At 41.7% G+C, this 15,439-nt stretch overlaps 1 protein-coding gene across 1 annotated transcript in view; it reads right to left on the reverse strand.

Moving 5' to 3' along the window:
* rhobtb3 (Rho related BTB domain containing 3) overlaps positions 1 to 15,022 on the reverse strand; it is a 33,186-nt gene extending 18,164 nt beyond the window's left edge. Inside the window, 7 exon segments of the mRNA XM_036587699.1 lie at positions 281 to 667; positions 3,243 to 3,351; positions 4,776 to 4,910; positions 4,912 to 4,934; positions 10,877 to 11,069; positions 13,834 to 14,074; positions 14,513 to 15,022. Of these exon segments, the coding sequence (XP_036443592.1) occupies positions 281 to 667; positions 3,243 to 3,351; positions 4,776 to 4,910; positions 4,912 to 4,934; positions 10,877 to 11,069; positions 13,834 to 14,074; positions 14,513 to 14,514 (1,090 nt within the window). The 5' untranslated portion in view covers positions 14,515 to 15,022.
* Between the last annotated feature and the right edge of the window lie 417 nt (positions 15,023 to 15,439).

Raw genomic sequence — 15,439 nt, forward strand, 5'->3', positions numbered from 1 at the left:
CCACAACCAAAAATGAGCTAATTATCAGTGCATTATCAGCAATCCTTTCACCCATAAACCAAAAGCTGCAGATCACCAATATTGGCCAATATATCAGACGGACCCAGTCTGCAGCCATTCAAAACAATAGTCTGCTTCCTTATCCAGACTGCACAAAACTCTTCTGAGATCACTGCTCTATTACTCGTAAAAACATCAGCTTTACTTTGCATCAGCTTTGAAGTAAGCTTTCCGCTCAAAAACATCAGCTTTGCTATTTTCAGCACCTGTGAGCGCTCACCTCTGTAGAGAAACATCAGCGTCTCCCACAGGCATAAACACAGTAGTGGGTCCTTCACCACCAGCCGGCTCAGGGGCCCGGGGAGGTGCCCGTCTGGCCGAGGCAGGTCGTCCAGTCCGCCGTCCCAGGTGGAGAGGAGTGAGTGGGGGCCGTCTCTCTCCCTGCAGGCGCACCGTGACATCGGACGCTCCCACGGCTGCCGGCCCACCAGCAGCTGCCTGAAGTAGGGGCTGATGGCGCACAGCACAGCTGCATGAGCCCAGCCAAGTTCCTTCCCAGAATCCCCAGCATAGAAAACAACATCAGCGAACTGCACCCCGCGCTCCAGCAGCCACTGCAGGTCCTGAGAGAAACTGGACTCCTCCACCCGCACCGGGGGCAGACGGGCTGTCAGCAGAGTCACAAAGGAAACATGTGAGTACACGAGAGCTGTCTTATGAAATGTAAGGCTGTAAACATTTCAGTAAAGTGCTGAAATATCAGAAAAATGAATGTGCAACATGTATTAAACTTTAATACCGCTGCGTCTCTAATTTGCCACTTTTGGTGGAAACCACTGTCAGTGATCGACACTAGGCAATTGGGTGCAGCCTATCAAGGTAAAGCGGGCAGGGCTGTGGGCGGTGCTTATTCTATGTACACACCAGAGGTCTGCCGCCCGACCCAAGCCTCACACGACCCAACAAAAATATTGGGTTCGGGTTGATTTTTCACATACGACATCGGCTCAGGCTTGCTTTCTAAGTATTTTTGTAGTACACGGTTGTGTCCAAAAGTTTGGGCGCCACTGGTCAAATGACATGTTTTATTGATTTTCATTAAAACATATACATTAACAGATCCTCTACAGAGAACATACTTCTGCACATTTTAATGCACAATTATTGTTTATTTACTGAATTTAACATTTTGAAAAAAAACACAGCACACATTTTGTGGCTTGAACAAAAGTTATGGCACATTTTCTATTTTATGGTTTATTTTTTAGTGAGAGAGAGATGAGTTAATGCAGGTGGAAATAAAAGAGCTAAAACAAGACAGATGGGAAGAGTGAGTGATTGCATTAGTGAGTGAACAAGCAAGTGAGAGAGGTATGAGTTAATGTGAGTTGAAGTAAACAATGAGAACAAACGAGAATGGGGTGAGTGTATGAAAACAAGTAAATGAGTGAGAGAGAGGGGGATGAGTTCATGTTCACTTGAAGGTACTTGAAGGCTACCTAATAGAGATTTCATAACATATATAAACATTAAATAACATATTTATAAAGCAATACTTACTTATTTATGAATAGCAAGACGATTTATGTTTTATGAAGTAGATGGCCTTTGCTTTGATATCAAGGACCATTAAATTCCATTCCATTCCATTTATAAGCTCCATTAATGATAATGTTATAAGGCATCATTTCCAAGTAATGGAAGTTCTAAGGCAGAGACCTAGTTTAAGAAAGTTTCTCCTGAATGAAACAGTTCACATCAAACCACTCTGCATGTCTTTGTTTTGCACCTTAACCATTTAATTACTAAAGAAATTTTGAAAAATCAGTGTAATTCCCCTTTAGGAACACAGTTCTACATGTTTCTACTTAAGTTAAAGTGCAAAAGTGCAGTCTAGGTTTGTGGCTGCAGACACAAACAACCTACTCTGTTACTGTTTGCAGCCATACAATTCCCGCATAAATAGGAATTACTCATCAAATCAATATAACATAACTAAAAATCACAGGGTTATTAGAATTGATATGTAAGTACATTGAAAAGCAAGTAATTTTGTACTTTTGCTTTCAAATAGAAGTAATACACTCTGATGAGGCCATCATATAAGTGATAATGTGGTGCTATTAACTGGATGTTGGCCTTATAAGCTCTGTTACTTCAAAATGTTGCTTCATAACAGTGTTATAAATGAAACAAATGTTTGTCACTTTAGTTTAAAGCCCCTTATGTAAATACAATGCCATTCATTTCATAAAACACCACAATGTCATCTTTTGATTACTCACATCAGCTGCTTAAGTACCTACTTTACACCTACATGTGTTACGAAGTCCCTATGTAGGCAGCCTTCAAATAAAGGGCAATCAAAAGTCGGAGGCAGAGCATAAAAACAATTAAAATGAAGCGAGTGAGAGTGAAGGCGTGAGTGAAAAAGGGATGAATTTATGAAAATAGAAGTAGAGAGAGTGAAGAGATGGGGATGAGCGAGTGAGTGAGAGATGGATGAGTTAATGCAAGTGGAAGCAGTGAGAGAGAGTGAGAGAGCAAAAAAGGAGAGATGGAAATGTCAAGGGAGAAGGAGAGAGAGATAAGGCGGGCCAGGGAAGGTATAGTGAATGTAACAGAGTGTGGAGGATGAGTAAGGAGTATGGAGGAATACAGAGGGGGATGGGACAGATAGAGGGATGAAGTCAGATTTGAGGAAATGCCTAATACGCTTAAAAAAGTCAAACACAGGATCTGATGCAGCCTGATTCATACACGCATCGTGGACACATTACAGACATATTTTTGATAAATCATCGCTGCACCTCCTCACATCACTTTTTATGTCCACCCATTTTGGCTCTTGCCAACAGGGCTTTCCAGGATTCAATGGCCTTCATATTTAATGGCCTACGCTCTATAAAAAGAGCTAAGTGGTGCTGGAACCAGCGTCAACAAACTATAGAAAAGCTTTTGGCTCCAGTCTCTCATATTAGTCCTTACAGCAAAGACTATCCAGTACTACAGCATTTAAAACTTTTATTAGGTGAAATGCACATGCATGCATTTAAAACAGCTATTAGATTAATGGTTTTTCTTAAATCTAATTGTCTTTTATATCGAAATGACTTGCAATTTTAAAATTCTGCAAGCACATTATTGACTATCTGTACATTCTCAGCCATTATTAAAAACTCAGCAGAAGATACACTACAAGTTGTATTCATATGTGATGTAATGCATGTTCGTATTCTTACCTGGCTGGTCTAGGTGTGGAGGGCGGGGCTCATTAAACCTGTGGCCCCGCCTCTTGTCCGGTCTCTCTTTAGCTTTCTGCTTCAGACACTGAATCATGAAGTATTCAAGCTGCAGGATATATAACATGTATTTATATTACATGTTTGTATTAGAGTCAGTATACACAGGAAAACCAATCCTGACTTCCCTACACTTTTATATTTAAATTACTTTTGTGTTCAGTTGTGTTCAGTTGTTTGTATTTGTTAGTTAACCTGGATTTCTGTACTTTTGTCTTGTATGTATATCTTTATGTTTTTGATTGCTGTTACCTTAAACCAATAGCTCAGTGAAAAATCACTAAAGGTAGCTGATCAGCCAAGACATTTCCAAAATTTCCAAATTTAGTTTTTTTGGGTTAGCCCTGGAGCTACAAGGCTAACAAACACTAGGAGTCAATAGTCACCTATTTTTTTCATAAATACATGACCAAAACCTCTCTCAACCCACTCAAATCACATCCCGGTCTTAATTATTGTTGCATGGTGTTGTCAGTGTGGTTTATGATTCACTGTGAGCTATAAAAATCATCTTGGGTGAGTGGAAAATTGTGTAAATTTGATTTTTTGCTTTTACTTATTATTTAGTGGTGTAACAATACATTTCATGCTGTATCGCTGTATCATGGCTAGCATGTTAGCTTATGGCTAATGTGTTAGCTCAGGGCTAACATAGCCTGTGTATACTGTTTATATGCTGCAAAAGAAGCCAGTCGGAGTGGATCAGGCAAAACTCCATAGTGCAATTCTAAAGTATCAAATAGTGTATTTTTATAATGTGCAATTCTCTAATAAATTGAAAATGGAAAAATAAACATATAAACATGAGACAGACTTTCAGGCACATCTCATTTCTGCTTTATCAAGAACTGTATTGAGACATGAATCGAGACACCACGGTAACATATCGAGCCGAATTATGAGTTTTGTGAATCATTACACCCCTATTAGTATCTTTATTATACGACTTACTACTTATTATTATTATACTTCTACTTATTATTTGACTTCAAGATGATGAGCTGGAAGTGATGTTTCAGTAGAACCTTTACTCTAAATGAAATCGGCAAATTTATCATTTTTATTTTGATCAATCTCTGTTGCAATTTTATGATATAAATAACATGAGTGCACTTGCACCGTATTTGAATGCTGCTGCTACACCTGTACTGTAGTACAGTTATGAATGACTCTTTGTACTAAATAGCCAGTTGGCCTCTTTCCACTTTCACTGGAGCACTTTATTTGATTCTTGTTCTATAAACATTTTAAATACAGTTTGACCCATTAAACAGCAAATAAAATTATTTATATTGTGACTTAATAGAAATGGCTAATGGCACTAGTGCTAGTGATTTTCTAGTGCACATTTAGCCCAGACAGTATGAGCTTTGGTTTAAAAAAAAAAAAAAGCCTAACAAACATAGACCAAAAAATGTGTGCACCCCTAATGACTATAATTAATTACTACACATCAGAAGTGAGGATGCTCACCACACTGCCAAAGTAGCGACCAACGAAAAAGTTGTTGAGCGAGGGCAACTCCAGGTAGGTGGCCCCCAGGTCCCTGGACAGCTGGAGCCCCTCGCCATGAGGCACACAGCTGCTCCAGTCAGACGCACACAGAGGGACACGTGCACGGGGGGCCTTCATCTGCAGACAATGACAAAGAGTGACAGTGCAGGGGAAAAGGGAGGAGAGGCAGAATATGACACACATACGCAGAAACTCATCCGCTAAGAGCACCGATGATACAGCATTGTTCTTATGATGCACGGGTCAACTGCCATTCGCTCAGCAAAGTCCCAAATATAGCTCATGCGTGCTCCGATGTAGGCTAACACATCTTTACTCATTAAGACACCACATGACATTCAGGGAGCTGTCCACATTGAGACATACGGCACGAGCAAATCAGTGCTGCTGTTACTTCATAATGCCAACACGAATATCAATCAGCAGACGCAAGCATGAGAACAGCGCATGTGTTCGTTTTCATATATTTTCAGGACAAAAATGTCCTGACTTTGAGAAAACCAGAGCGAAACAGGGCTAACCTACAATGTAAACCTAATATATTTATATTTATATATTTTATATATAAGATATTTTTATTACATACAGGATTGTGCAAAAGTCAGAGACCACCATTTCATTTATTTAATTTCCAATAAAAGCGGCTATTAAGACACAGAAGCCTCATCTAGTACATATAATATCAAATATATTACCAAATTCCAAACCTGGAGTTCAAAACAATTTTACAAACGTAAGACTACCAAAGGTGATACTATCGGTACTTAAGCTTTTGTCTTTGAAAAAGAGGAGAAAATCAAGCTGCTTCAGATCTGGAAGAACCCACAGGTGTTTCTGTCCATCCTTCCACTGTGAGAAGACAACTCAACAAAGAAAAACTGGCACCAATATTGGACAAATGAAATGTGCAATAAGGTTTTTTGGACTGATGAGTGTACATTTGAGACCAGTGGAACGTAAGAGTGAAGCAATGAAAGAGTCTTCAAACGACATCAACAACCATCAGTCATGGTGGAGGATCAGTGCTAGGTTAAGCGTGTATAACACCATCTGGAGTAGGTGATTTGTTTTTGATTGAAGGCATCATGTGTGCTGATAAGTACAAACTAAATTGATGCAATGGCCTCTGGAAAATGTGTAATTGAGAAAAAATTCATTCCACAGCAAGATAACGACCCCAAGCACACTGCTGAGAACATGAAACGTGTATCAAACATGGAAGCTGCTGGTGTTTTCAGAACAATGGCCTGTCCACCCAGAAAATGCAACCAGCTTCTAAGACTGAACTTTGGAGGTGTGGAAAAATATTAGTGCAGATTTCTTTGAAAAACTGAAAGCAAGTTTCCCAATGAGGGTGAGTTGTAATAAAGGTAAAGAGCGGACACACTAAATACTGGAAAAAAATATCACTGTCTGAAAAAAATACAAGTAGAGGGCAAAAATATAATTTACCTTTAATGTCAGTTAATGTAAATTAGTTTGATCCAAGCAAATTTGGAGCACTTTTGTTGCAATTTTGAAACATTTTTGTGGTCCATTCAAACTCATTCAATTTTCATACAATGTAAACGGCAGCTGGTGAGCTCAAATGATGTATGAAAAAAAAATTGGAGATTTTTTTGCAAAGGTATATACACAACATATTATATTTAGTTGTTAATGCTTCTATTTACTTTCTGTTAAATATGTCTTTTCTACTTTTTTCCTGACAATGGAAAATCAACAACTTGTACTTAATGACTGTTTTAACAGGAAATTAAATAAATGATATTGAATACATGAAAGGGTGGTCTCTGACCTTTACACACATAACTTTTAACTTTTAACAGATAGAAACACATTGATTATTATTGATTATATATATGGGGCATATTATAAATTATGGGTAGGTTCTCACATATAATACATACGGGACATATGTCTGACCTTAAATCCTAACATTGCATGAAACAAATGTATGTATTTGTGTATGTGTGTGTGTGAGAGAGAGAAAGAGAGTGAGAGAACGAGAGAGAGAGAGAGAGAGAGAGAGAGAGAGAGAGAGAGAGAGAGAGAGAAAGAAAGAGAAAAAGAAGAACTGGAAAGGCAAAGAGCAATGGGAGGGAATTACAAATGGTGGGGGAGAGTCCCAAGGGAATGAAAGCAGGCAACAAGGAGACAGAGGGAAAAGAAAGTAGGGAGAGACAGATAGAGAGTGAAGGAGAGAGAGAGAAAGAAAGGGAGGGGGATGAAATGGCCAGTTCACTGGCAGGGTGAAGGATGAATCATGTAGCCAGTAAAGGCAAAGGCCTGGAGAGGAGGATAGACGTGTCATGTGCATGTGTGTGCGTACTTGTCTTTATACATTTTCAGAACAAAAATGTTCCGACTTTGTAGGAAAACAGGGGTAATCTACAGTGTCAGGACCAACAAAGGGCTTTTTACAAAAGCTACATGTTCTTATTTTTTTCAAAACTGAAAGTGCAAAACTGTTTCTTTTTAAATATGGAGGTTAGGATTAGGTTTATGTTCAGGAACAGGCTTAGAAAATACTAATGACATATTGATACAACAGATGCAACAATGCAACATATCTTATTGTATCACTGTAGCATGACTAGCTTATGGCTAGTGTGTTAGCTTGGAGTTAGCATATTAGCTTGTGGCTTGAGCTTCAGACTAGGACACTATAAAGACCAGCTTAATGAACCGAAAGTTGAAACGTATTAATTAACATTTTCAGACACTCCTTATTTTTGCTGTATTACTAAATGTACTGAATTGAGACTCCACCATATCATATCAAATCAAACAATGAATTTTGTGAATTTTTACACCCCTCATACTTACATATTACACATGGTACACATTACTATTACTTATAAGTACTTACACACAAATACTAGTGTGTAAAAGTTCTAGGCACCTCAAAAATGAGATATAAAAACAGTTTAATTGGACTGTAAGCACGTATTTGCTCCCCAACATTAGAATAAAAACAAATAACATTAAAACAATAAGTAATAATTTTGTTATTGTAAATTGGGTTTGTTTGATACGGAGCCCTGCTGGCGACATCCTTTATAAATAAAAATAATATGTGGCCATGACTTAGTAAGGTGTGGGAATGAGATCCTAATGTGTAGCCACAACTTAGTAAGGCATGGGAATGAGATCCTAATGCATGGCCACGACTTAGTAAGGCATGATCTCTTTCCCATGCGTTGCTAAGTCGTGGCCATGACTTCATTATCTTGTTCCCATGCCTTACTAAGTCATGGCCACACATTAGGATCTCATTCCGTGTTAATAAGGTGTGGCCATGCATTATTTTTATTTATGTGGGATGTCACCAGTGGGGCTCTGTAGTTTGACCATTTCCAAACCTCTCCTCAAGGAAGCCTAGCATTATTTGTAGTTACCATTCAGTAGCTAGTCTGGCTTATTCGATCCTTCAGTGAATGGAATCATTATGTGCTGCTGATGGAGTTTAACAAAACCATGCGATGGCTGGGAGCATCCAGGAAACATCTGCAATCAAACTCTCTTCTTAAAACTAGCTTATTACATGTTTATTTGTTAATGTTATGTAGTGTTTTTACTGTTAAATCACACAGCTAAGATAATGATTTTAAACAATTTGAACAACACTACATACATACCATCTTGTTATTACATTTAAGCGGTTACATATATAATACATATGGGACAAATGTATGACCACACATCCTGGCAATACATATAAACATACACGGATGTGTGTTTATGGGCATGACTCCATAGCTGTGTCACCGCCCGGTGCTCCCCCACAGCCAGGCAACAGAAAACACTATGCAGTTCTCCTCTCATCTTCTGTATTCACTAACAGTCTAGCTTCGTAGACAACAGTGCACATGGCAGCGACCTTCCACAGGTCCAGCGCTAACCCTGCAGCTCATTAGAGCCAGTCTATTAGCCTTTGGGGGTAAACACTGCTCCGGCAGGATTTTAGCATCCAATCTTGATAAATTATATATTTAAAGGTCAGATAGAGAACGCAGGGTGCTGCCGCTGTTCGGCTAATTCAAGTTAAATCTTCAGGCTGAGGGCTGCGGGTCCGCTCAGAATAAATGTTTACCTCTGAGCATGTGCAAATGAGCCCTCTCTACATTGTGCATTAACTACAAAACGTTATTCTATTCTTCATTGCCTTCTATTTTAGCCAGGAAAACTCCAGTGAGGTTAAACAAGATCTTTTACAGGAGTTTCCTGGCCAGGATAAGTGGCAGCAAATCAACTACTTTTGTTCTCACACAGTCATATTACACATATCATTTCGATTTTGTACTAAATATGACAGTGTTGTGTTGAAAAGATCAGCTATAACAGTGGCTGACAGCTGGGGGATGACACTTCTCACTTTAGAGAGAACTATGGTTAAGTATCACTGTGCTTAACCCCTTAAAATCCCAGGCTTATTATATGCTACAGCTTATCATTCAGTAACTACAGGGACTTCAATGCAAACTGACTGAACTATTCTTAGGTTATAGAAGTGTGTAATAAAACTCTGGGCCCACCGGTGGGCACAGCCATTTGAGGAACTTCATCTGCATAATTAAACAATTAAGATGTAAACAGAGCCCTTCAGAGTGGTTTGGTGTGAAATGCTTCGTTCCAGAGAAACTTACTAAGTCAAAATTGTTCACAGTGATGGTGATAGGAACCAGGCGTCTGAAGAGTTTAATGCCTCCAAAAGCTCCCTCACAGAAAGTTATTACATTAAATGGTTACGAATATCCTCCCTGATGCCTGAGCCTTGGGTTTATGGTAGTGTTTTGGATAGTAAATAAAATGGCTATATTTGCATTGTAGACATTTTAGCTCCTGGTTCCTGTCACCACCATAAGAGATCTGAGTTGGTAAGCTGCTTTGACTTGACAAATTACTTTACAAACCACTCTGAATGGCTTTGTTTACATCTCAACCACAGATTTTTGTTTTAAACTTAGTGGAATCTTACATTTTATTTTTTCTCCTAAGGTCCAATTATGGCATTCTTGTGATTTTATGTACCAAAATCAGCCGTGATTCATTTTTACATGACCATTTTACAACCTCTCTTTATCCCTTTAAATTAAACATGCTGTTTTTTACTGTGCCTTTAAGACTGGCTCTGTTCTGACTGGCTGCCCTGTATTGTGCCTCTTTCAAAAAGCAGTCTGGGCTGAAACACCCCTTAGAACTTTAGACTGAAAGGGTGGGGCTACACTGCTTTAGGCTGAATAGGTTGATGTTATGTAAGTAGGTTGGATTTTGTGACATCACAAAAACAGTTCATTCAAAGCAGACTGTTTTCCAGCTTGGTTTCCATATATGGACTGTAAGGACTGGGGAGTGAAACTTCAGCAATGTTTAAATATGACATCTTTTATTTCAAAAAAGAGGAAGATCTGGTTTTCCACGATATGTGCCCTTTAAGCTTCTTCATCCTTCTCCTCCAGTCAGTGATCAGCCAACCAACAGAAAACAATTGTTACACCATCTTCAGGTTAGGATTTGGTTACATTTCAGTGAAATCAATAAACCTATTTAATGTATAACTAGTTTTAACACCACAAGCCCAGTGCTACGTGTCTTCATGCTCTTGAACTTTATCCACTTCAGCTGTTTACACTGTACCGTACACTCTGATCTATTGTTAGTTTTTTCTGTTGTTGGCTGTGTTTTTTGGAGAGCCGTGAAGGACACATTTAGGCCAAAGCGGAGAAGCATATAAGAACAATAAACTTGGAATAAAAACATAACTACCACCACAGCGCGACATGAATACCAAACAGGCTCGAAATATGTATAGCGCTCCTTTGATCTTTAATCCACAACAGATTACCATATGAAAAATATGCACATTTCATAAGCAAACACTCGAGAACTCCATGTTTAACCAACAAATGTTTAAACAAAAGATAACAAGTTAAAGTGCAGTGTCATTATAGCTGTATCAGCCCTCGCGCACGTAGCAACATGCTGTTCATGGCAGACAAACATTAGCCAAAGCTCACAATTTCAGCAGTATTTATTAGAAGCCAATCGTCTCTCACCGTTAAGCCGCGCCCCCACCGCTACCAGGATGACAGGCATGCCCCAGTGGCGCAGAAGAGGGCGGAGTCTCGGGGCGTAGCCGTTTCGCACCTGCTGGAATGCAATCTTGTCGTTGACGGAATACTTAATGACCACGATATCAGCCTGTTCTAGAACACTCCGCACGCTGGCCCAGTCACTGTCCAGTAAGTCCTGAGGGGAGAGTGAGGATGAGTGTGAGGGCAATGATATAGGAGATTAAGGAAAACAGATTTAGAAGCCATGCGTCCATCCTTAGAGCCTCTTCCCAGGTTTATATCCAGCATATTCACAACTATGAAAGTGCTTAAGATCTTTCAGTTCTCTGCTGAGGCAGGAGCCGTCCACCAGCCCCCCTTCAATAGCCTCCGGAAGACCCCTAACCCCCTCTAATCCTTCTTTTGTAGTCCACCGTCCCACACTCTCACTCACTCACTCACTCAGCCACACCCATACTCACTCCCCCACTCACACACTCTCCCACCATAATAAAAACAATCAAACTAGCCTATTTTCCACTGCAAGGCCGAACAGTCCTGAGCACAAAGAGAAACTGTTCCAATGAAACTTCCACCAGGACATGTAATAAACAGGGCTGGGTTTTCCGAAACCATCTTAGCACAAAGATAATTCTTAAATGGTAGAGTGAGCTTCACACTGAACACTCTCTCTGCTAGTTAATGTGATCTTAATACTAAGATGCTTTTAGGGAAACTGGGCCCAGAACATTTATGAGCATGGTTCCCCGCAGCACACACGAACAATCCGGAAGGATGGCTGCCTGCTCGGGTGGGTATTCTATGGGTAATACCTGGCCCACCTTACAGGATAATCGGGCCAATTTTGAGGCCGTTTTGCCCCTCCAACCAGTTGCGAAAGGTGTCCCAATTTCAGGAAGGTCTCAAACAGTTATCTTCTCATATGATGCTCTGATGTGGGGTGTGTATAATCCAATCTTTAGCCCTCCAGTCTCCTCACAGTCCAGTCGTAGCTGGCCCACTTTAACATTGTAAATATTAAACATGTTTAACATCCTTTAGTGTGGGGGATCACAGATTCTGTCATACAAAACGCTGCACAGAAAATCATGCGTAAAAGACCATTAACCAGTGAGAGCTGAGCTGAATAGAGTGCCCAGCTGAAAGGAAGGACAAGAATCACTTTATCCTAATCTGCACTGTAAAAAAAAAAACAAATAAAATAGATCTTCTTTCACTTTTACGCAAATAAATTCACACACACCCAGCACATCTCTGCCTTGCTGCTGTTCAACATGTTTGTTTTGATCTCACATCAGGTTTGTTCAAGGACAACTAAAGACAAAAAAATCTGCAATCTGTCTAAAGACAAAAAATAGTGGAATCTGTCATTATTTGTGGGGTCTCTCGTGTTTTCAACATCAGTTAGGATTTGAAAAATCCAGGCTAAACTGGCTTTACATTTGTGTCACTATTACAGTCTCATCAGGCATAATTTCCAGCCTAAAAGCAGTCCAACAACTCATCGATCATCGGTCAACAGAACAGGACGTCACTGACTCACTGTCATTTCTGTGGTTCTTTTTTGGTTCTTCCACGTCCTGATTTAGCAACACAACGGATGGAAAAACAAACCATAACCATTCACATGAGTCCTTACTGGCACAGAACAGCATGATGCAGCCGTGGCAACCGTTCATCCCCACAGCAGAAAAGAGACTGTACTGAAACCCTTCCTCATGCATTCATTCGTTCATCATACCACAATCATGTTTTCACCTAATCACACATTCACCACAATATATTTACTCCCTCACTCACCCATCACACCATACTCACTCACTCACATCCTCATTCACCACACCATCCTCAGTCACTCACTCATCACACCATACTCACTCACCCACCACACCACACTCCCTCACTCACATCCTTATTCGCCACACCATCCTCACTCACTCACTCATCACACTCCCTCACTCACATCCTCATTCACCACACCATCCTCACTCACTCACCCATCACACCATACTCACTCACTCACATCCTCATTCAACACACCATCCTCACTCACTCACCCATCACACCATCCTTACTCACTCACTCACCACACCATCCTCACTCACTCACTCATCACACCATACTCACTCACTCACATCCTCATTCACCACACCATCCTCACTCACTCACCCATCACACCATACTCACTCACTCACATCCTCATTCAACACACCATCCTCACTCACTCACCCATCACACCATCCTTACTCACTCACTCACCACACCATCCTCACTCACTCACTCATCACACCATCCTCACTCACTCACTCACACACTCATCACACCATACTCACTCACCCACCACACCACACTCCCTCACTCACATCCTTATTCGCCACACCATCCTCACTTACTCACTCATCACACTCCCTCACTCAGATCCTCATTCACCACATCATCCTCACTCACTCACTCATCACACCATACTCACTCACTCACATCCTCATTCACCACACCATCCTCACTCACTCACTCACACACTCACCACACCATACTCCCTCACTCACATCCTTATTCACCACACCATCCTCACTCACTCACTCATCACACTCCCTCACTCATATCCTCATTCACCACATCATCCTCACTCACTCACTCATCACACCATCCTCACTCACTCACATCCTCATTCACCACACCATCCTCACTCACTCACTCATCACACCATACTCACTCACTCACATCCTCATTCACCACACCATCCTCACTCACTCACTCATCACACCATACTCACTCACTCACATCCTCATTCACCACACCATCCTCACTCACTCACTCACACACTCACCACACCATACTCCCTCACTCCCTCACATGCTCATTCACCACACCACCCTCACTCACTCACTCATCACACCACACATCCTTGTTCATCCACCACTCCATCCTCACTCGCTCACCCAGCTGGGGCAGTCCCGCACCATCACTCTAACATCTCCAAACACTCTGGACTGGTACTCCATAAAGGCCGGGTTCAGTGGATGTCTGGACGGAGTGGCAGACGTTGGGTCCAGCTCCCTCGCTGCATGGCCCAGGTAGCTCCACAGCAGGCTCCCCTGCACCTGCCCTGGCCCAGCAGCTTCGTCTCCAGACCCAACACCCCCCGGGCACTCACTGCCCAGAGCCACGATGTGGATAGACCTGCAGGAAAGCACAGGGCATGGCCGTCAGGTACTGCACCTGATAGGCAAACTCACGTGTCACGGAGTGATGCTGGAGCTTGTACAGTGTGCATGAAATTAATATGAGGAGCAGAATATGGACCCCTCAGATGAGCCATATGCTTTGCACAGAACAACGTTAGAGAGAGCCCTCGTGTTTCAGGTGCCTGATCAACTATGTGTGGTCACGATTGCAATTGCATCACATTTTGTCATTGAAGGAATGACACAGACACAGTTTGGGTCTGGAATGTCAATTTCTTTCTTTCTTTTTTTGCATTGATGATGATAATAATGAGGATCGCTATTACCACCAACACTGTTATTACACAATGTAACAGACAATCTCTGTCATGCATTTAGCCTTTCCCTGAGGAATTTAAGAAGACGAGGTTTTTAAAATCTTGTCCCAACTTACATGGTGCCCTCAGCCCGTCCACGTCCTTAAGCAGCACGTTTCTCCCTCGTTTTCCGCAGTGGAGCCATCGAAACCCCGGATCGACTTTCGCCCTCCTCCGTTCGTTCCTTCATTCATTCAAAAAGACCGAAAACGGTGGAGGGGACGGAGGGAGAGAGAAGGAGAGAGAGAGGGAGAGAGGGAGAGAGGATCCCGTACAGCAAGTTGGCAGACGTTCAAAAAAACAAGACAACGTGTGTGTGTGTGTGTGTGTGTGTGTTGGGGGGCAGAAATAAGAAAAACAACAACAAAAACAACCTCTGGAGCGAGCAGCCTAAATAAAAATGAAACTCTGACGTCACTCCAGACCCCGACACGGAGCTCGGTCGGTTTGAAATGCGAAGAAACGGAGAGAAACGGAGGAGAAAGTGAACGAGACGGAGCGCCTCGACTCGTTGGACGGTGTTGGGTTGTGTTTTTTTACCACCCGTATTCCGGAAAGCCCCGCCCACCCACGCTCTTATTGGCTACCAGTGAATTCTCACCAACAACGGGTCTAGCCAGCCCAAGAGCGGGAGGGGGGGCGCTGCTGGCCAATCCCAGCGCAGACTACCGGAAAGAGGGCGGGGCTTGTCTGAATGCGGGTAGTTAAAAAAAACAACGCTGTGACTTGGCGCTCCTGACTCAGCAGGACGGGCTGCTGTTACTGTTTCTGCATGAATTCCAGTGAGTTCCGCAGATTTCAGTCTATTGTTGCCTTTGGATTCATCACGCGCTCATCAGTAGCTGCTAAATCGTAAAGAAGAGAGAAGTGAGACGGTGATGATGGTGACGTGGAAAAGACGCGCTGACGCTGTGAGACGCGTGAGACGCAACAGCAAAGCTGTTAGACATATGCTGCATCCACAAGAGAGACCACGCAAGAGAGCAAGGTCACCCAAGTAAACA

Source organism: Colossoma macropomum, unplaced genomic scaffold, assembly GCF_904425465.1.
Source record: "Colossoma macropomum unplaced genomic scaffold, Colossoma_macropomum, whole genome shotgun sequence".
NCBI lineage: Eukaryota > Metazoa > Chordata > Actinopteri > Characiformes > Serrasalmidae > Colossoma > Colossoma macropomum.